Source organism: Antechinus flavipes, chromosome 6, assembly GCF_016432865.1.
Source record: "Antechinus flavipes isolate AdamAnt ecotype Samford, QLD, Australia chromosome 6, AdamAnt_v2, whole genome shotgun sequence".
NCBI lineage: Eukaryota > Metazoa > Chordata > Mammalia > Dasyuromorphia > Dasyuridae > Antechinus > Antechinus flavipes.
The window spans coordinates 9070794-9093563 of NC_067403.1; the positions used below are offsets into that span (position 1 = coordinate 9070794).

The 22770-nt window shown below is 54.9% G+C and overlaps 1 protein-coding gene across 1 annotated transcript; it reads right to left on the reverse strand.

Annotated features, from left to right (window-relative positions):
• Positions 1-5444: 5444 nt before the first annotated feature.
• QDPR (quinoid dihydropteridine reductase) lies at positions 5445-21792 on the reverse strand. The gene is made up of 7 exons (XM_051964309.1): positions 21323-21792; positions 18938-19030; positions 16708-16804; positions 10236-10376; positions 8712-8820; positions 7550-7633; positions 5445-6360 (listed from the first exon to the last, which is right to left on the reverse strand). The coding sequence occupies exons 1-7, from the start codon at positions 21695-21697 to the stop codon at positions 6255-6257; spliced, it is 1005 nt and encodes a 334-aa protein (XP_051820269.1). The 5' UTR covers positions 21698-21792; the 3' UTR covers positions 5445-6254.
• Between the last annotated feature and the right edge of the window lie 978 nt (positions 21793-22770).

Here is a 22770-nt window from a genome sequence, read left to right on the forward strand (position 1 = left end):
GCTGATCTGTCCAGAAATTGGTCCAATGGAATATTTCAAATGTAGGGGGGATTCCTGTTCAGGTGTGGTTTAGACTATTTGGCTTCTGGGACTATTATGAGATCCTTGGTCTCAGTATCAGTCCATTAATTAACAAATTTTAATCTCCAAAAAGGAGCCAATAAACAAGTTTCCTGCCATCAAAGACTCGCTCCATCTACATTTGCTTAGGTAAGAAAAAAGAAAATAATCTCTATCTGTAGTTTGGTGAACAAGGTCACCTTCAAACCTACTGTTTAATCACTCTCAACTGACCAGGCCCCTTTGGTTTATTCCATAAGGAATCTGGGAAGAGCAAGAACAATGGGCCCTTGTTCACATGACCCAAAAACTCTTGGGGACCAGGACTAAGTTGAAGGTAAAGCAGACAGCTCCGGGGTGTTCTGGTGGCCCATAAAGTGTGAGGAGTTGTGATTGCTCTCCGGAGTCCAGGGCACTCCTTTCCTGCTTTCCTAAGGATTTAGGATCTGTTTTGTTCTTATGTTTTACTTTAATAAAAGGAATATCATGTAATAGGCAAAATGTGGTAGGAGGAGTCAGTCAAGGAAAAGGAGAGCCGCAAACAGGGAAAGAAACACGAGGTCAAACAACAGGTTTTTCCGACGCTGGTTATTAAGGGAGGAAGATATGGAAGGTACACAGGTCACCCGTTCAGAAATTCTGCCGGGAAGGCGGAGGGGTGGGTTGGAGGGCCGTGGAGGGGTCACGTGGCAGATCCGATGCCCGCAGCCTGGCCGAGGGAGCCAGTTCCAGGCCACCGCTGTAGCTGCACAGAGAAATCCGGTCATCTTGGGTGTGAAAACGGTCCTTCTTTAATTTAAGTCTGTTTTTTTTGTGCCCCATCTCTTCTGGCAGATTGTGCTTCGGTTTACAAAGCACCCATCTCCCGACAACTAAGACTCCGGTGGGGCAAGTAGATTTGCCTCATTTTACAGGCTCTGAAAGATCAAACTGCCCATTTTCAAAAAGACCCATTGGCCCGATGGAAAGGCCCCGAGGCTCCATGCTCAATGGGGCCGGGTCTGAGAGTCACCTTAACTTTAAGTGCTGGAGCAGGGCTTTACCGTTAAGATCTGCATAGGACGATGACGACAATGTGGTGGAAATGAGGAAGCTAATTTAGCAGGAGCAACTCCATTTTGTTTCGCGCTGCTCTATTGTAACTAGTTGTTCTATCAATTGTTTTTCTCTCAGATCACCACTTGGGCCCGGCTCGGTAACGACCCTTGAGGGTATCCCCAAATCTGGTAAACAATCACTCGTGACGTGTTGACATGCACGTGTTCCCCCCAAAAGCTGAGAAATATCGGTTAATGATATACACTCGTCTTAAATGCAGTAACACACAATTGCTAGAGATCTTTAAAGTCAAGCTGTGACTGCCAGTGTCCCTTTTCATCATAAGGTTAGGTCATCAATAGCCAATCGGAACTCAGATGTAACTTGTAACCATCACTGGCCAGAACTGTAAAAACCCAGGGGAGGCCCCAGCCGTCGTTCTGTCCCTGGGTCACCACTAAGTCGGACGGCTACTTTCCCAATCTTGGAAAAACTGAGCATCCCAGTTAAAAGCAGTGGTCACTGACAGCTTTCTAGAAAACCACCTTGGTGGGAGATACACATCACCTCTGACCAAGCGGAGGAGGAGCTTTCCTGGAGCAGAAGCCAGAGAATCTGACATCTGGACCTTTGGGGATCCGGTTGGCGGCTGCCCGGGGATCACTTGTATTGCTGATGAGCCCATGAAGCCTGATCGCGTGCACTGACAAATCTAAGTCTTATGCGCGTGCCGTCAGCCCTAATGAGCACACGTAACAAGGTGGTTTTGTGTGTACGTTACACATGTAGAAACAAGGCATTTATCAAGCACTGCCTGTGTGCAAGCACGGCACCGGGGGCTGGGGACCCGGCACTGACTGCTCACAAATCCTATTCGGGAAGAGTTCTGGTCTGGGGAGCCGGAGGGGAGTGGGCGCAAACCTGCCCAGCCCATGGTAGCCGGCCAGTCCCAAAAGGCCATTCTCCGGATCTCACCACCATCCGCCCTCGAGCATCACGGCTCCCAGGACCTCAGCAGAAAAGACCACTAGCAAAGTAGTTGATGGTGAGGCAAAATAAACACACACAGAGACAGACACAGACACAGAGACAGAGAGAAGAGAGACAGAAGAGAGACAAGAACGCTACAGAACTATATGCTGCAGAGAATACAGAACGAGGACACACAAAATCCGAGTTTGAATCTTGTCTCTGACACCGAAGAACTGTGTGGCCAGAGTCAAATCATTCAGCCTTGTAGAGCTTCATCTGTGAAATGGGTGTGTGATCCCTGTGGTGGTGCTCGTAAGGCGGCAACAGAATAAAGTAGGCAGTGTTATAAAACAAGCTACGTCCAGTAACGCCGCCTGCTGACCCGAAGCCGTGACCGGAAGCTGCAGAGCCACAAGACGCGGTGGGCTGCTCTCGTGGCCGTGTCAGAGGAGCAGCTCGCAAGCTCAGCCGGCCGGCCCGGACATCCACAGCTTTGCGCCGAGTCACAGTCCGCTCATCTGGGCTTTGGCCACGCGTGTTCCCTCCAGGTGAGTCCCTTTCCCAGGTGTCCTCTGGGTAGACATCCCATACGGAATTTTTACATATGTCCATTCTGCCCACAAATTCTATTTGGGGGGAAATAGCTCTAAGTTTACTGGAGGGGAAATATTTATTTACATGACAATTTTTTGTTATGCAAAGGAAATTCTATGGCTGACTAATAAAACAGGTTGGTGGGGGCCTGAGAAGACTTAGAAGCTACCTGACCCACTCCTAAAACCCATAAGCCATAATGAGACGCAAAATACGCCGTGTGAGCAGCTATTTAAAGTGGCCGGGAAGCACATTATCTGCCCATCCCCGAGAGCTCCCCGGCCTAATGGCCGCTGAGCCGGACCGAAAGGACCAGCAGACCCCAACGTCTAAATCCTTCTGCCCCCAGCAGTCCGAGCCCAAGGTCGACCGCCGGTTCTGCTGCTCACGGCCGGCAGGACGCTGGTCCGTTCCCTTCGATTTTACCAGCTTCCACCATCACGTGGGCAGCCAAGGGCAGCCCCCCCCCTCCTCTCCAGCCCCGAGATCTCTACAATCTTTCAGCTCCTGTTCCTCCCTCTTAACTCACAAAGTGACATTTGAGCAGTGGAGGAAACATGGGGAAGAGACACTTCTCTGGCCCGGGTCCTCATCTAAAACAAGGGGTGATACCGGCCACGTGGGCCTCGGGCTCCTGGGAGAATGTTCCCCAAACCCCCGGCCCTCTGCCCTCCTAAGTGACCGCAGTTGTTACTGGGAGGGGGCACCTGCAATGGGGAGCTCTGTATGCCGAATGCCCTTTTCCCTCGGAGCTGCATTTCTCCGGAGATAATTCACTGACTGGGTATCTCCAGTGTGTGACTTCGGTCTAACGCCACACAGAATAACAGCCATCATCTTAACTGGGGATTTCTCTAATTTGGCGCAAAACACCGTGGGGCTTGGGCTGTATCTGCATGTTCATGGAGGGGGCAGTGGGCAGAGGTTATGAGCGTATCTCAGATTAAGGAGAAATAGGGAAATTCTGAACCAAAAAGAACAAATTAAATCTATTAAAAATCACTGTATTCATATTTAACAGGTATGGGACTGCCTGCCACCTAGGGGAGAGGGTGGGAGAAGGAAAAGAAAAGTTGGGACAGAAGGTTTTGCAAGGGTCAATGTTGAAAAATGACCCAGGCACGTTTTGTAAATAAAAAGCTATAAATTTTTGAAAACTACTGTGTTTTTTTTTGAGGAAGAGTTTTTACCTTTCATGTTTTTTAGAACGAACAGAACTGACTATAAGGGAAGTCCCATTCCCCTCCCAAAGGGCACCCTCGGGGGGACACGGCACCCTGTGAGGAGCGGATCTCACCAAGCCAGGCCCGGAGAAGCAGGCAGGCAGGCTGCAGCCCCTCCTCATCCAATCCAATAGGCCTTGGCTAAGTGCCACTGTAGAGCATAGGGACCCAGAGAATAAAAAGGAGCCCCCGGCCGCAAGGGGCTTACAGTCCAATGGGTTCTTGCTGGTTGTCCTTCGTTCTCCAAGAGGACCAGGGAAAGAGGGAGGGGACACCGTGACCACCCAGTGAATTGGCCTGGAGTGAATTGGGCAAGGTCACCGGCCTCCCTTTCCCCTCCGGAGCCATCTGGGGCCAGGGGCCAGAGAGATCAGGACCCCATCCTGGAGGCAGGAGCCATGGGGACTGTGCAGGGCCAAGTGAGCCAAGCCCGGCTTCCACCCCCTTTGAAGGAAGGCACCGGGGGACCACCTTTGGCCCCAAACAGGGGCTGTGGGGCCAGTCAAGGCCTGAGTTGCCAGCAGGACGGAGCGCTTCACCTGGAGGGCATCCGACACCTTCCGGGGCAAGGTCAGGTGCGGCTTCCTTCGGCTCGCAGGCCGTGGCCTCTGAGATCACCAATCCCACCCCCAAGTAAGGGAAGCCGAGATACCTTCCAAAGGAGGCTGAGCCCCGGGCCCCACCTTGGGCGCCCCGTCGGGCCTGGCGCCCGGCTGAGGAGAGCAGATTAAGGAAAGGGGGCTCACTAGCAGAGACTGGCTGGGCCGGGGGAATGGAAAACCCTGGAAGCGGGTGAAGAGGCAGGGGCTGGTTAAGAGGCCCAGGCAGGGCGTTCAAGGCAGGGGAGCCAGAAGCCCAGCCCACTCACACCCTGGGCAATTCCCTGGACCTCAGGAGTCCCCAATGGGGAGGGGTCTTTCCTTTCACTGGAAGTCTTCAAAAGCCAGACCAGAGGACCCCTCCTCAGGAGTTCTGTGATGGGGACTTTTGTCTAGCTGAGAATTCGGCTCAGATGGTCCCTGAATCACGGAATCAAGAAAACGTGCTTGTCCAAGGGCTTCTAAAAGAAGTAGCCGTCTGAGAGGGAACAGACCTCCATATTATGAGCCCAGTAGAAGCCTGCCGTCACGGCCCCAGAAAATAAGGCGGTGAAACGTCCCACCTTAATCGCCAGAGAAGGCGCCACAGTGCACAGAGCGTCGCGTCCACCATCGGGAAGACCCGAGTGCAAACTTTACCTCAGACACTTAGTAGGTGTGCAACCCTGAGCACTTAACGGCTGGTTGCCTCCGCTTCCTCATCTGTAAAATGGGAACAATTGTACCTTACCTCCCAGGATCAGGGTGAGCGTCAAATAAGACAACATCTGTAAAGTGCCTAGCCCGTAGGAGGAGTTATTATTAGAAGAAAGAGAAGAGAGAAATGAGCATGATGTTAAAAAAGAAAAGAAAAGGAAAAAACCAGTAAGTTACTAAAATTAAACAAATGAAACCCGTGCTTCTATCAGAATAAAGAGCAGATCGATACCAAAGCCAAAATCAAACAAAGCCATCCATCTGGTGGGCCAAGTCTCTATTTATTTTAAGTTAATTATATAACATCAAAAAGTAAAGGACAAAGAGGACACGCGCCTGACTGCTCAATTAGAAAAGCTGTCGCCGCGCCGCGCTCTCCCGGAAGCAGCTCCCGGGGCGCCCCGAAAGCCCCAAATCTCCCTCCGGCCGCTCGGAGACCGGGCCGTCCGCACGCTCGGCTTCCGTCTTGACTCAAATGTTCAAAATTATGAACTCAGCAGCAGAAATTAAGGCCCAAACTCGCCCATGATGCCCCCCTCCAACTTCCTTCACCACCATCCCTCCCCCCAGGGGAGCCGGGAAGCCCCCGGAACACTGCGGACAATCGGCCGAGAGTCGCCCCCTCCAACATTGTCGTGGACATTAAGGCAATTAAGTCAGGACTGCACCAATTACTCCCGTGACGAATCCTGGATTCAGACGCTACCTTGACAATTAAAAACAAATAACCAGAACCCACCAAAGCCCACCTATCGCTCAGGCAGTCGAGGAGCGACTGCGACAACCACCCAGGAGAGCCCCGGCCCCCGCTCCGAGCAGGGCAGCCGGGGGATCCCCAAGACCGCGGCCCCAGCTGAGCCCTCCCAGCTCCGCCCCTTGGGGGTCTTCACCCTCATACGCCTCCTGCACTCATTTCCAGCGAACGCCCGATACTTTTGAAAAGGAGACGGAAACACGTGAGGTGGGTGGGAAGTAGTGCTCTACCTGGCGCCGTTAAGGGGGGTCACAGATTGGCTGGGAACGTGGGGCCGTGGGCCGGCCACGCGGGCGCCAGGCTCGTTCCAGGCGACCCTCAGAAGTAAGCCGGCGTCAGCTCGGTCTTCCCTCCGGTGGTCACCACCTGGATGAGGCTTCCTGAGCTGGGCCGGTTCTGTCCCGTGATCCAGTTGTGAAAGGTCCTGTTTGTTGCAAAGCAAAGTTTTTTACAAGTTACACACACATAAATGGACGAAAAAATGGGCTCCGAGGCCTCCGGGATGTTGCCCACCAGAGCAGACCAGTTAACTCGTCTCTAACTGGCCATCTTGGAGGGTCTCTTGGGGGCACGGAGACCCCCAGGCTGGACAGCTTTGGGGTCCAAGGCCTTCCCTCCATTCCCCAGACGAGACCATCTCACAAGGCCCACGACACCGGGGACCAACAGGGCAACGTGCTAACTACCACTGAGCGCGTCCCAAACCTGCGGCTCCAAATCCCTAGAACAGCCGGGCCTGGCTCTGCCGCCTGGGCCTTGAGGTCTCCCCCACAGGGTGGGAGGGTCCCGCGGCCAACAAGGCCCCTTCCAGCTCTAAAGCCCTCGTCCTGCACAGGAAGTGAGGAGAAGACAACTTTACAAACAAGTTAGAACTTGGGGCTCCACATGCGGCCCTCACAGCTGTCCCCCAGGAAGGCCCGGGGGAGGGGCTAATGCTCAGCGGGGGGCACTGGGAGTGACCGCCCCATCGGTGCTTCTGAACCTGCCACCAGCTGAGAGTGAAGCCCCCCAGGCAGCCCCGTCCCTATGGGACCAATGGGAAAGAGGCGGCAAGGAAGCCCGGAGAAGATGGTGGCTAGGGTATCCTCGGAGGGGTTGTGGAGGTCGGAGGGGGAGGGGAGGGGAGGGGGAGGGGACCGAGGGCGGCCCCAGAACCCAGAGCCCAGGAGCAGCCTCGGGCACTTCCACCTTGGGGGTGCCCAGGCACAGGCTGCATCCTCGCAGGTGTCGTGAGGCGCTCAGCACGGGCAGGAGCACCACTGCCAGGCCCTTCCAAGCCAGGCCGCGGGCTCCTCATCTCTGGGCCCCCCCCCCAGCTCCCCGCCACGCTGCCCTCCATTAAAGCAGCCACCGAAGCGCTGCCCAAAGGCTTGAGAAGGGGCCCAATGGGGGCCTGGACTGAGTCACTTCAGTAGAAAGAGAAGTGAGAGCAACGCTGGAAAAAAGTCCCTCTAAAGGCTCCTTTTCACTGAGCATCTCAGAGCTGAAGCGCCTGCCCCCTCCCTCAGCCTTCCCCCCACCCCACCTTGCCCCCGGGCATTCCCACTTCCCAGGAGCCTTCGGTTCTTGGGGCAGGAGCCACCCCCCCACCCCACTCCCACCCCGGCACTTACTCCACAAGAAACTCCAATGGCGTCCAGGAACCAAAATCCGCGTCGGGCATCGACTTCCTGTTCATCGGCGTGTCCAGGGTGACTCTGCGGATGGGAAAGAGAAGGCCACGTCTTGGGGAAGGGTTTCTGTGGGCTGCAGTCCCGACCTACATGTGGAGGCCCGGGTCGGGTGCCAGCCCATCCGCAGGAGGCCCTCCTAGCTCTGCCCCCCCTCCCCGAAATGAGCTCATCTGCAGACATGCAATTTTCTCCCAAAAAAAGTAAAGTTGGTTCCCGCCTCATCTTTGCCCCCAGAGCTTAGCACAGCCCTTGCAAATAGAAAGTGCCTAATAAATACTGGGTGACTGTCTCATCAACACTTATTAAGTGCCCACTGTGTGCCAGACCAAAAAGAACAAAGAGCGTGTGGAAGCTTATTTTCATTCTGGCCTGAAGCAACAGAGAATCTCCCCACCCCCACATCAGCTCAGCCCAGGCCAGCGGGCCTTGCCCAAGGAGCAGCTCCCACGACCAGACTAAGAAGGGGCCGGTCCACACCGACACCCCCGCAATGGCTGCCGATGGCCGGCTCAGGGTGTCGCGCTCAGGAAAGGCCAGAGAGCGAGTGGAGGAAGAGGCCGAGGGGGGCAAATCAGCGTCTTGTGACACGGACCGGGCGTCCGTGGTCAGAGGCAGAGGCCCCCCCCATACCACAGATGGGAAGACCAAGGCTCCCAACGCCTCCTCCTCCAAGGGCCCCTCAGGGTGACCTCCCTGTGCGCTAATCCCCAAGACACTCTGGCTAGAAAGCTGCTTCCAGCTGAGGAGTTTGTACCTAGCCCCTCAGAGACGGCCCCCAGCCCCCAGCCCCTCAGAGGCGGCCCCCACCCCCCGGCCCCTCAGAGGCAGCCCCCACTCCCCAGGCGGCCCCCACCCCCCAGCCCCTCAGAGGCAGCCTCCACCCCCCGGCCCCTCAGAGACGGCCCCCACCCCCCAGCCCCTCAGAGACTGCCCCCAGCCCCTCAGCCCCTCAGAGGCGGCCCCCACCCCCCACCCCTCAGAGACGGCCCCCACCCCCCGCCCCTCAGAGACGGCCCCCACCCCCCGGCCCCTCAGAGACGGCCCCCAGCCCCTGGCCCCTCAGAGGCGGCCCCCACCCCTCGGCCCCTGGGCGCTCACTCACGGAAGCACGGCGATGGCGGCCGACGCCGGGGGCATGCCGCTGTTCTCCCCAGCCAGGCTCTGGCACAGCTGGTGGACGGCCCCCTTAGCCATGCCGTAGCCGATCATTCCTGGGGAGATGGGAGAGAAACGGGCCTGCTGGTGAGTGCCTGCTGCAGACCCCCCCAGAGCGCACGGCAGCGAGCCCCCCAGGCTGGGGCAGAGCTTCTCGCTGATGCCGACCCTGTGCCCGGGGGCACCTTGGACACCGAGGAAATCCGTAACTCGGTTACTACGAGGTCACGTACAACGTACTGTCCAGTCCTTGGGGCTGGGTCCCGGCAGCTCAGCCCGGGGCGGAGGTCTTGCTTCACTGTGAGAAACCTGGGGGACAGGCCGGCAACCAGGACAGCCGATGTCCGGACTACTTAGGGTGCGCTCGTTGCCCCGAGCGGACACACAAGGAGCCCGAGGCACCGAGAAGTGGCGGCCGGGGGGCTCGGAGCCATATCTGACCTCCTGACCCCAGGCCGGCGCCGTCCCCCAAAGTCCCAGGACCCTCTTCCCTCCCAGTCGCTTAGCCGGCACTAAAGATTCTTAGATCTCCAGGGGGCTAACGCGGTCTTCACAGGGGAAGACTAGAGGGAAGGGGAAGGGGAAAGGAGGGAGACGGAGAAGAAAAGGGGGGGAGGCGAGAGAAGAGAGGGAGAAGGAAAGGAGAGTAAAAGGGGGAAAACAGAGCTTGGCCAAAATTGGACCAACGTCCCACAGGGCACTTTCATTACTTCTGTACACCTTAAAAAACTAACCTAAGTTCAGTTTCCTCCCACGTTCTCTGTGTAAGGAAAAGTTTATGGTCACCAAGCGGCAGCTGCCTTGTTCTGGGGGAAGGAGGATCCGCGTTCTCACCAACCCACCTGACACTCACTCTCCCCAAGTCTCACTGGCCTTGCCAGATGACCTGTGACCTTCTCTACCTGCGATCATCGCTCTGTGATCTCCATGAACCCTCGCAATAAGGGGTCACTTAGGAAAGATGAGGAGGTCTCAGGTCCCTCAGAAACGCACCCCCCCCTTCCCAGCAGCGAGAGTCCGGTCGGCGTGGCCATGGGAGAGGCAAAGAGAAAGGCGGTTTGGGGGCCAAGCTGTGAAGCACCGGGGCTTTGGCTGGACGGAGGGAGCGGGAAAAACAGCCTCGAGAAACTGAAAAGTGGCGGCAAAAACGGGGGGAGACGGCACCAGAGACACTTCCTCTGGCCAACCTGGACACCGAATTCCAGAACGGGAAAAGTCGATTGCCCTTGAAACCAGAAAAAGGGGTTATTATAAAATAAAGTGTTTTCTCCATTAATTGAGTAATTAATTCAATATATTACCACATAAAGAGGAAAACAAATTCAAAAAGAGTTTAGAAACACTCAGGGAGAGATCCACAAAGAACACTGAAGGGAAATCCGAAGCGACTGGGGTCTGTCAGGGTCAGAAACACTTCCCACGATCCCGTGCCCACCCAAGCGCCTGCGGGCACTACCGCGGCTCCACTTACCCGGAGTGCCATCTAAAGCCGCCTTTGCCCCGGCCAGCGTCAGGAGGCCTCCATCCTTGAGGTGCTTGGTTGCAAGATGACTAGAGATGGTGGAGGTCCACATGCTCTGCTTCCACATTAAGTCACAGTTTTTATAGAGAGCTGGAGGGGATAAAAAACCACAGGGTTAATCCCACCGGCCACTGGGGCCAGTACCTCCCCAATGAGTGACCCGATACCAGGGTCCCGACTCTCAGCGTCACATCTGAGGAACGAGGGCAGGAACGGGGGCTGCCGGGAGGGTTAGGGCCTCTAGCTCACGGCCTGCGAGGATTATTAGCTGCAAGAATTGTGATCTTCATCCCAGAGACCGAAGAGGACATGCTAACTGTCTTCAGCTGAAGGATTGTCAAGTATAAAAAGTCAGCCACGTTCCCTTGGGAGGAGAATCCGGGCTAGGGGTCAGAGCTCTCGTTCCCGGCCTCCTCCTGCAGCAAAACTGGGGATGTGGCTCAACCGACCGTCTAACTGGGGCAGGATGAAGGCCCCCATCTGGGCCAACGACTGAACCAATGCTTCCCTCACGCCATCTGAAGCCTCTGCCCCTGTGCTCTCCTCACTCTGAAGCCTCAGTCCCCTTTCTGTTCAAACTCCAGCCAAAATGGGAATCGAGAGACTCAGGATTGATGCCAAACTGTTTCTTCTCCCCCGCCAGACAAGCGGCTTCAGTCTTTTGTCCTTCTTGCAATAATATAGTTTCTTTCGAGAAATGTTATTTTTTAAAATTAAGTGGGAAATCTTCAACCATTAAATTATTATACTTTGCTGAACTGGCTTAAATACAAAAATTGTTCTATTTTATGGAAGAATACTGTATTCCTAAGACCCGATGTGTCTAATAAAGCTTAAACCTATTATAAAAATCTGTAAGAATATCCCCATCTAGTCATTAAATTGGACTTTTACACAGTCATAACTTTTTATGGCCGGGCTTTTAATGCCAGCTTTAAATTCTTCTATAAAAGGGAAGTCAAGATTGTAATTCCACATTTATTCTAATTCTTGGGCCCTGAAAGAACCAGTTTAAATATCAAGTCATTTTTTATTCAATAGATTGAAAAACAATCTAAGATTTGATTGGTCAAGTTAATCCACTACAGGTTAGACGGAGAATTCTGGCAAACAGTCTGGGATTACACATGAAAAATAACTAAGGAAGTCCACACCCTTTGACCTAAAGGGGCTTCAGAATAGAAAGGAAGGTCCTGGGCAGAGCCCCAACGGTCGGACCAAAAGTGTGGTCTCAGTACCATGAACTCTCCCCAAGCTACAAAGAAGCAGGAAAAGGAGGAGTTCAGAGATGAAGAAAGGTTTGCATGTGACACAGAGCACAGCAGAAGCATCTGACCTAGATGGATGGGAAGGTCCTAGGCTCCAGGACCACCCCTGACCTGGGGCATCTGCATGGCCTCCGGCAAGGACCCCCAAAACTGCCCTGGGCCTCAACTTCCCCTTCTGTAAGGTGAGGGACTTGCCATAGGTAGCTCCCGGTCTTCTTCACTTCTACATCGGTATCCTACAACTTAAAAGTGACACAGAGTAAAGCAAACAGAACGAGGGTGTGTGCTCTCACAGCATGAGCACAAGGTGAAGGATAAGGAAGGAGACAGGGAACCCAGAACCGGAAGGAACAGTCCTAGGCCCAGCCCCATGGGACGGGGCAGGGGACGAGGCTCGCGGGAGACGAGGGTCCCAGGGGACGGCACAAGGCAGACCTCCCCCTCCCCGTACCGGCTTGGCTCACAGACCAAAGGAAATCTAGAAGAATGCTGGCAACCTTAAAGAGTGCTTCGTGAAGGTCAGATTTTATGTTAGGATTATTCTTATTTTTAATATGGTTTTATTTCATGAGATATTTCCCAGTTACAAGTAAAAACTTTTTGACCTTTTTTTATATTTTGAGTTCCAAAGTCTTTCCCTCCTGCCTCTTCCCCACACCATGGGAGGCAAGCAAAAATATCGATGGCTCTCGGGAAACTGTGACAAGCATTTTCATACTAACATGTTGCAAAAGAAAACTCACAAAAAAGGACGACTTTTCTAAAAAGTCGGCCTCGAGCTACATCCCGAGTTCCCCAGGTTTCTCTCTGGATCGTCCTGGATCATCGTCCTGACTGGAGCCCCAAGTCTCTCACAGCCGGTCACATCACACTGACGATGCTATCGTTAACGATGGCCAAGGGAGACCTGGGCTCCCTGGGAATTTTATCTCTTATTTCTGAAACTACTATCTATTATACACATTGATATATTACAACATATCAGTTATATGTTATATACTAATTTTACATACGGAAACATATTCAACTAGTGCCCAGATTCGTTTTTCAGAAGAATTGGTTTGGGGGGAAGTCCTGGAATCCCAGCCAACCTCCCCCTTTCACCCAGTAACTCAAGTCTTCTCCGGTGAGAAAATGAAGCCCAGGTCTGGGGCACTGTTAAATCCCCTCCCTCACCTGTGGATCCCTTCTGGGGGGTGGGTGAGAGGGGCACCAGGGAGGACCTGCCAGCTCCTTTGCCTGGGCCCATAAGCCTGAAAAGTGGGTCATGAAGCAGGGGGTGAAGGGAGAGTGGGGCAGAGGGCAGTCCCGCTGTGGAGACCTCAAGCCCAAGGCCCAACCGGGTGGGAGGAACGAAGGGGAAGGAGAGGTTCCCACCTCTGACTGGCCAAAGCCATTACTGCTCCAGAAATGGCTCCCACAGAAATGGATTCTTTTTGGGCCGTCTACAATGGCCTGCCGTTGCTAACAAAAGGGGGTGACAAGAAGTGGCACAAGGTCCAGCTCTCAGCCATATGAGTGGGGTGCACCTGGGCTCCCCTCAATTCTAAAACGGCCTCTGCTCCAGATGCCCCACGGTCAGGGATGGCCCCAGGGCTTTGATGCCCTCCCCCGAGCACCCTCTGCTAGCTCACAGAGCAGGAAGGGGCAGCTGGGGATGCCACAGGGCCAATCTGGAGAACCCAGACTCAGCTTCCTGGGTTCAAATCTGGCCTTAGACACATATGAGCTGTGAGACCTGGGCCTGTCACTTCCCCCTGCCTGCCTCAAGGTCAGTCAGAACATCTCTGCCAAGGAAGTCCCCAGCGGGGTCACAGGGAGTCAGACACGGCTGAACAATAGATACAGACAGTCGGGGACAGAGATCAAAGGCCAGAGTTACATGGTCCCTGGCCACCCCTCTGCCTTCGTGGTGGGGCCTAAGCAGCCACGCCGCCAGGAGCGGGGCAGAGTCCAAGCAAGAGCTGGCCGGGCCGGGAACCAGTGTGTGCCGGTCAGCTAGGGTCACTGTTCTGGGGCAGCCTCCCGTGACTCCAGGCGGGCAGGGGAGCTCAGATGGACTTCCCCGGAGATCTGCAACAGGCTCCCAACCCGGGCTCCCTTGGGGACCGTCCAGATTCAGGACAGTGCTCAGAGCACCAGCAGACTTCTGCACTGCCCCACAAACCTTACACACGTGCTGTGTAAACCACAAAAAGCTTTAGAAAGGGAGTTCTTATTGGTGCAAATGAATACACTTAGAACTGAGCATGGCAACGACCAATGGTGTGCACAGGAGGGAAGGAAAAGCAGCCGTCGGCCTCTCCGGAGCCCGGCACAACTCCTCAGGGAGGAAAAGGGTCCATGTCTTAAGATTTCATTGATGTGTGGATCTGTTTTCATGTTTGTTTATTTTTTTTAAAAGTCTGCTCAAGATCAGAAGGGAAGCAATAAACTGGGAAAACATTTTTACAGTCAAAGGTTCTGATAAAGGCCTCATTTCCGAAATATTTAGAGAATTGACTCTAATTTATAAGAAATCAAGCCATTCTCCAATTGAAAAATGGTCAAAGGATATGAACAGACAATTCTCAGATGAAGAAATTAAAACTATTTCTAGCCATATGAAAAGATGCTCCAAGTCATTATTAATCAGAAAAATGTAAATTAAGACAACTCTGAGATACCACTACACACCTGTCAGATTGGCTAGAATGACAGGGAAAGATAATGCGGAATGTTGGAGGGGATGTGGGAAAACAGGGACACTGATACATTGTTGGTGGAAATGTGAACACATCCAGCCATTCTGGAGAGCGATTTGGAACTATGCTCAAAAAGTGATCAAACTGTGCATATCCTTTGATCCAGCAGTGTTTCTACTGGGCTTATACCCCAAAGAGATACTAAAGAAGGGAAAGGGACCTGTATGTGCCAAAATGTTTGTGGCAGCCCTGTTTGTAGTGGCTAGAAGCTGGAAACTGAATGGATGCCCATCAATGGGAGAATGGCTGGGTAAACTGTGGTATATGAATGTTATGGAATATTATTGTTCTGTAAGAAATGACCAACAGGATGAATACAGAGAGGACTGGCGAGACTTACATGAACTGATGCTAAGTGAAATGAGCAGAACCAGGAGATCATTATACACTTCGACAACGATGTTGTATGAGGACATATTTTGATGGAAGTGGATTTCTTTGACAAAGAGACCTGAGTTTCAATTGATAAATGACAGACAAAAGCAGCTACACCCAAAGAAAGAACACTGGGAAACGAATGTAAACTATCTGCATTTTTGTTTTTCTTCCCGGGTTATTTATACCTTCTGAATCCAATTCTCCCTAAGCAACAAGAGAACTGTTCGGTTCTGCAAACATATATTGTATCTAGGATATACTGCAACATATCCAACATATAAAGGACTGCTTGCCATCTAGGGGAGGGGGTGGAGGGAGGGAGGGGGAAAAAAAATCGGAACAGAAATGAGTGTCAATATAAAGTAATTATTAAATAAAAAATTTAAAAAAAAAAAAAAAAGAAATGACCAACAGGATGATTTTAGAAAGGCCTGGAGAGACTTACACAAACTGATGAACTGATGCTGAGTGAAACGAGCAGGACCAGGAGATTATTATACACCTTCACTAACAATACTATATGATGATCAATTCTGATGGACATGGCCATCTTCAGCAATGAGTTGAACCAAATCAGTTCCAATGGAGCAATAATGAACTGAACCAGCTACGCCCAGCGAAAGAACTTGGGAGATGACTGAGAACCATTACACTGAATTCCCAATCCCTATATTTTTGCCCACCTGCACTTTTATTTATTTTTTTCCTTCACAAGCTAATTGTACAATATTTCAGAGTCCAATTCTTTTTATACAGCAAAATAACAGTTTGGACATGTGTATTTAATTTATACTTTAACATATTTAACATGTATTGGTCATTCTACCATCTAGATAGGGAAGAAGGTGCGGGGAAAGAGGGGAAAAAATTGGAACAAAAAGTTTGGCAATTGTCAATGCTGTAAAATTACTCATGCACATAATTTGTAAATAAAAAGCTATAACAAAAAAAAGTCTGCTTTGGAAGACAGGTAGGAGGGAGTCACTGGGAGGAAGAAAGGGAAGAATAGACAAAGTGGGGAAAGAAGGAAAGAAGGAAGGAAGGAAGGAAGGAAGGGAGGGAGGGAGGGAGAGAGGGAAGGAAAGAGGGAGGGAGAGAGGGAAGGAAAGAGGGAGGGAAGGAGGAAGGAACGAAAGGAACGAACAGAGAGAGAAAGCAAGGTTTACTAAGGGCACACTAGGGGCAGCCAAGATGTACTGAATGTTGGAGATAAAGACACAAGACCAACACGCCCGTTACCAAGGGGTTACACAGCACAAGAGCCGAGGCCAGAGGTCTGAGGGGGCTAAAAAGAACATTTACAAAATGGTTAGTGACCCATTCCGAGGAAAGGCGTCTGCCCAATGACCAACTGCGCCCCGAGCCACCTCACACAAGCGTGAGCGCTAGCCGTCCTGGGCCAGGAGGGAGTCTGTCTCTTGATCATCCCCTGAATTAGGCCCTGAGGGAACACCAGGCTCAAGCCCAGGAGGAATTAAAGCCCGCCCACAACAGGACGACGGGGTCAGCAGAGCAGCTTTCCGGTCCTGGTCAGTCTGCAGGCGCCTTCCCTCTAGAGGCTCTCCCAGACTTACGCTGTCTGTGGGTGCTGCCCAATGGGAGGGGAAGAGGGGCGCAAACCCTGCTTCCCACTGCCCACGTGCCATCACGCACAAGGGAAAGTGATGACCGGAAGCCTCTGGTGGGCCCTTCGTGCCCAGGGTGAAATGTGACCAGAAAACACGGAACCAAATGAAGGGGCTAACGCGTGGCTTCTTAAGCCACCGGGCAGCGAGCAGGGAGGCCCCCGGGCTCTCCGCGCAGAACGCCGCCAGGATGCCCGTCTGCTGAAGGACCGCTCCAGGCCCATCTGCTCGCCAGGGTGCGGAGCCCGAGCCTCTGGCCATTCCCTCTGGGCGGCCCCCGGAGGCACCTCCCCCCCAAACCAGGTTCCCTGAGGGCCCTCACTGACTCCCTCCCAGTGCCTGGCACATGGAAGCACGCTCTGTGGAACAAATGGGGGGATGACTCGTGCAGAAGAAAAAGGCTTACATTTGGCTTTGGCACTGCCTCCTGCCCAGCCTCCAGCCACGCAGAGAATCGCGTCCACTTTCTTATCACCCAAAAGCTTCCCAACGTCAGCAGTCACCTTCAACAGAGGAAACAAAGTGGGGAGTTAAGCTGGTTTTTTAAAGATTTTTTTATTTTTAATTTGTGGAATAAAACAAGCATAACACAGTACAATGAAAAGTGGTTTTTAAGAAACTGCAAATTCACCGTGCACAACTTGCTCTTCCGTTCCAATTCACAACACAGTGATTGTGTAAATTTCTTTTTTTTTTCTTCCTCTCCGTCCCCCAACTTAGACATGACTACCATCAAAGGACTAAATCGGAATGGGCTTCTACTGACCCAAGCTCCTGGGGCCTTTTAATTTATTTTAATCAATTTCTAATGATCAGGCAATTCCTGGCAGAGCAGTGGGGAAAGAGCCATCCGCTTCCAGAGGGAGAACTAGGGAGACTGAATGTGGATCAAAGCAGAGTATTTTCACCTTTATTTGTTGTTTTACTTCAGGGTTTTTATCCTTTTTTGTTGGGGGGGTTTCTTCTTGATTTTTTTATTTTTTTGGTGTGTGTACAGCGTGGAAAATGGAAATACATTTAGAAATATGGCCCATGTTTAATCTCTATTGGATTGTTTGTTCTTTTGGGGAAGGGAAAAGGGAGAAGAGACAGAGAAAAATGTGCAACACAAGGTTTTGCAAAGGTGAACATGGAAAACTACCTTTACATGTATTTGGAAAAATCAAACACTGTTAACAAATTTCTAACGATCAAACAGACTGACAGAAAAAAAGGAAAAATTGAAAAAATTAATAAAAATGAAAACTAAAAATGGACTGAAAAACAAATAGCCTAGGATGAAACTTTGTGGATCTCAGAGAACTAATACATTAATGGCAGCACTCCTCAAAAAGCCAGAGAATTAAGCAGGCTTTACTCGTCTGCCTCAGTATCCTTAACTGTAAAATGGAGATAACAGTAGCCACCCTCAGGGGTTTTGTGCAGATGAAAGAGGGCAGCATTTGTACAGCACGCCTTCAATCTGTAAAGCGCTCTATATATGCCGACCGCTTTTTTATTCTATTTGAGTTGAAAGGAGACCTTAGTGCTCAGTCAGTGTATGTCACTTTACAAATGAGGGCCTTAAGCCTACAGCAGGTGAAAACGAGGGGACACATTGGGAGTGTGCCCTCGGCCGCCCCACACTTTCCACTCCGATCCCAGGACAAAATCCCCTTGTTTGGAACCCCCGGGATGTTGGCAGCCACGCCTCCCGAGGCCTGTTGGGAGCCCCTGCGGCACCTTCCCCCCCATTTGCTGAAGTCTGCCCGTCTCCTGGACTGAATCAGCGCACCGCAGCCCGGGCTTTGCAGCCTCCCTTCCTCCTCCCATCTCCCTGGGCTCCCGCCTGCCCATTTTATCCCTACCTGCCCTAGATGCAGAGCCCCTCGGCATGCTCCCCCCCCCCTCCCTTGCATCTGGGCCCAGAACCAGCTGCCAACGGCTGGGCCTGGGCCACGGGTGGCAATCACTGAAAACCCGTGGCGGGAAATCCCATGATGAGAAATCCCACGGTGGGAAATCCCATGGTGGGAAATCCCATGGGGTCTTGCTGGGCCCCCAAGCCTGCGGCTCTGCCATCCACTCACTGCCACCTACTGGGCGCGTTTCCCTCCCCAATGGATGATTCCGTCCCTACTCAGACCAAAATCTCTCTCAGAGGCAGAGAGAAAAACAAAATAAAGTCCAAGTTCCTGCTCCCTTGGCTATCTGGAAAGCTGAAGAGCTGGGGCAGGCGATGACGGGGGTCACACTCTTTTTCTCCTCGCCTTCCCCATAAAAACAGTGGTTTTCACTCAAAATCCCAGTTGCATTTCAGGGAGGAGTTCTCACTCATGTCTGGCCCCCTCCTCATCTCTACCCACCAAATCCCAACCTCTTTCCAGAAGGGGCCCGGCGCCGTCTCCTCCAGAGCCCCTCACCGGCCCAGACCAGGAGCAGCTGCGGCTCGGGGGTCTCGCCCGCGGCTCGGGGGTCTCGCCCGCTCCACAGTGCTACCAGAGGATCCAAGGGAGAAGGGACGGCCTGTAAAGCCGCCATGAGTATCAGCTACCACCGCCCTGGTCATTCCCAGGAGAGCCATAAGCCTGGCACGTTCTCACCCCTGTGGAGCCTAATAACTGCTCTCTCTTTTCCCAGAAGGCTTTCGGGCTCACCTGGTCAGCCTGCTCGGTGAAGGAGTCGGTCATTTTGACCACCACGCTGGCACTGGCTTCCTCATTCTCCACCACGTCGATACTGGCGACCCACTGGGGGAACAAGAAGACGGGGGACTGAGCAAGGAGGCAGGGCTCGCTCTCTATGAGACGGGTGCCCAGGAGGCCCCAGGACCAGGGGGATTTGCCATCCCAGGCTTTCAGGTGGGGGACCCCGGCCAGGGCGCTGAGACGCCCTCCGCCCTCTCCCCGCTGGCTCCGGGGCCTCATTCCCTGCAGGGGCGGTCAGAGAGTGAGAGGAGCCCTCACCGCTGCAGGCTCTCCGGCCTTACCCCGAGGCTAGTTCTCCCCGAAGGAGCCCTCTGCCCGTCCCTTCCGGAGCAAAGGCCGAGACCTCGGCTGCTCCCTGCATGGGGGCTGCTTGGAAGGGACGCCCAGGCCGCTTCTCCCACCCCAGGCCGGCTTCTCCCAGCCCCGGGCCGCTTCTCCCACCCCAGGCCGGCTTCTCCCAGCCCAGGCCGCTTCTCCCACGCCCAGGCCGGCTTCTCCCAGCCCAGGCCGGCTTCTCCCAGACCAGGCCACTTCTCCCACCCCAGGCCGGCTTCTCCCACCCCCGGGCCGGCTTCTCCCACCCCCGGGCCGGCTTCTCCCAGCCCCGGGCCGGCTTCTCCCAGCCCCGGGCCGGCTTCTCCCAGACCAGGCCACTTCTCCCACCCCAGGCCGGCTTCTCCCACGCCCAGGCCGGCTTCTCCCAGCCCCGGGCCGGCTTCTCCCAGCCCAGGCCGCTTCTCCCACACCCGCTACGCTCCTGAAGCCGGGTGAGGACTAGTGACGGGTCTGAGGAGAACCTGAACCGGGGCCTTCCCAACTACTGGGGGGGATGGGGTCCCATAGGCTGAAAAGGAGCAAATGTCCCCAGTTTGGAAAAAGCAGACCCCAAAACGGTGGGGGCGGCGGTAGTGACGGCCCAGCCCCCGGGGTCACCCAGAGAGCCGGCTCAGAGGCCGCCGCCGGCCCCTCCCCAGCCCCCGGGGGTCCGGCCCTCCTCCTTTCCATGGCACTAAATGGGCGTCCGGATGGGTCCATCACCAGCATCTACTTAGGTTCTTAACTGTAGGAGAGAACGGGGAAACTGCGCTCTGTACTGGGCACTCCGCGCTGTCTTTACTCATCAAAAACCCGTCCCGGAGCCCCAGCTTCGGGCTAACGTGGCAGCCATGAATAGACCACTCCGGGTTGTACACAATTATACGGGAAAGGAAGGGAGCCAACAAAGGGCCCCGGGAGCGCCTTCGGTACCTCAGGATGGCGCCCGGCACACAGTAAGCGCTTAATACATGTTTACTGGTCGGCCAGAAGCGCCCCTGGGGATTTTATCTCGCTTCTGTTTACTCCGCTAAATAAAACGATCTTTGGACTGTAAACAGAAGAAACGTTAAGGGACAGTTCAAGCCCAACAGAAAACGAGGGATGGGCGGGTCCGGGAGGGGCGCCGGGCCCCCAGGGATGAAAGGCCTCCGTCCCAGGTGGGGGGGGCTGGAAGGGGGGAGGGGATGGCCCAGGTGGGGGGGGCTGGAAGGGAGGGGAGAGGATGTCCCAGGTGGGGGGGGCTGGAAGAGGGGGGGAGGGGATGTCCCAGGTGGGGGGGGCTGGAAGCGGGGGAGGGGATGGCCCAGGTGGGGGGGGCTGGAAGGGAGGGGAGAGGATGTCCCAGGTGGGGGGGGCTGGAAGGGGGGGTGGCCCAGGCTCCCAGAGTTCCGGCCCATTTTCAGACAAGACCGGGCCTCGGGCACTACAGCAAAGCCGCGCGTCAGGCCGGGCCGGCTGCACCCGGAGCCCCCGACGGACAAGGGCGTCAGTCACCCGAGGACCCTGGCACTGGCCTGACGGGAGCCTCCCTTCTCTGTCCTAGCGGGGAAAAGGAGGGAGGGGAAGGAGGGGAAGAGAGTGGGGAAGGGAATGGGGAGGGAAGGAGGGAGGGGAGTAAGGAGGGGAAGGGGAAGGGTTTCTACTCATCCATCTAGTTAATTAGTAAGCAGAAGGGGGGGATCACGTGGCCCCCTTATCTGACACCAGGGAAACCGCGGGGGGAGGGGCTCCGGGCCCCTCTAAGGTCTCCTTTTCCCCAGGAGCCCCGCGGAGCGCGGTCTGTCGGGGGGCAGGGGCGGGAGTCACCCGCGGGCCTCAGGAGTCGCTCTGTAAGGCTCGCCCCCCCTTTCCCCCGGCTTCAGTCTCCCGTACCCACACCGGAGCTGAGGGAGGACGGGGAGCGAGCGCGCGAGCACCGAGTGCCGGGGGTGTGGACGTGCCCAGAGACAACCGATTTCGCCCCCCCGCCCCGCCCTCCGCCGGTCCCGCGGGCCCCGGCGCGTCCCGGGCGCTCACCCAGTTGCGGGCCCGAAAGGCCTGCACGCACTTGGCGCCCAGCGCGCCCCGACCTCCGTACACCAGCACCGAACGCGCGTCCCCGGCTGCGGCCGCCATCATCCCGTGTGCCCGCTCCTGCCCCGCCCCCGGCCTCGGTCCCGCCCCCTGACACGTGCTTAGCTGACTAGCGGGCGGCTCCCGGCTTCGGCTGGGCGTTCGGCCTCTCGGCTGCCCCCTGGTGGGGCGGACCGCGGGCCCGGAAGCGGCGGCACGTGCCGAGCCCCCGGTGCGGGGCTCGGAGGAGGGCGCGGAGGGGAAGCGCGCCCGGCAGGGCTCCTTGCGAATCCCTGGGCGGGCCCGGCTCAGGCAGCCCCTGTTCAGAGACGCGTCCATCCTGCGTCGGGTGTCCGTAGAGGAAGGGAGCCCTCGTTCTCCTTTGTGGCTTCTGTTCGTCTGTGAGATCTGTGACCGAAGGGACCGCCCCCCGGGGTGCTTGTTACCCGGTTGCTCCTTTCACATCGTGTCTCCCCTCCGAAGTCCCAAGAATCCCTTGGTAAAGTGTTCGGCTTGGCCCAAAAGAGATGGCCGGATGACCGCTCTTTTTAATAACCCCTCGGCCTTGTTGTCGGCGACGCTTAAACTGGACAAAAAAGAAAGAAAGGACGAAGCGCCCATCTACAGGGGGAAGCGTCCGCCAGTGAGCGTGGGAGGGGGAGTGGAGGCCTCCCTGGGGAGGAGCCTGAGGAAGCTGGTTGATTTCACCGGGTGCTGATGCAGGACACCCACTGGGAGGATGTGATATGGAGCATTACATCATAAGTGGCTCGTGCAGGACACTCACACGTGGGCGGTGATAGGGAGCAACATCATAAGTGCAACTGGCGGGACACTCCCGAGGGCTGCGATAGGGGACAGCATAAGTGCAACTGGCGGGACACTCCCGAGGGCTGCGATAGGGGACAGCATAAGTGCAACTGGCGGGACACTCCCGAGGGGCTGCGATATGGGACAGCCTAAGTGCAACTGGCGGGACACTCACGAGGGGCTGCGATAGGGGACGGCATAAGTGCAACTGGCGGGACACTCCCGAGGGCTGCGATAGGGGACGGCATAAGTGCAACTGGCGGGAAACTCCCGAGGGCTGCGATAGGGGACGGCATAAGTGCAACTGGCGGGACACTCCCGAGGGCTGCGATATGGGACGGCATAAGTGCAACTGGCGGGAAACTCACACGAGGGGCTGCGATATGGGACAGCATAAGCGCAACTGGCGGGAAACTCACACGAGGGGCTGCGATATGGAACGGCATAAGTGCAACTGGCGGGACATTCCCGAGGGGCTGCGATAGGGGACGGCATAAGTGCAACTGGCGGGACACTCCCGAGGGCTGCGATAGGGGACAGCATAAGTGCAACTGGCGGGACACTCCCGAGGGCTGCGATAGGGGACAGCATAAGTGCAACTG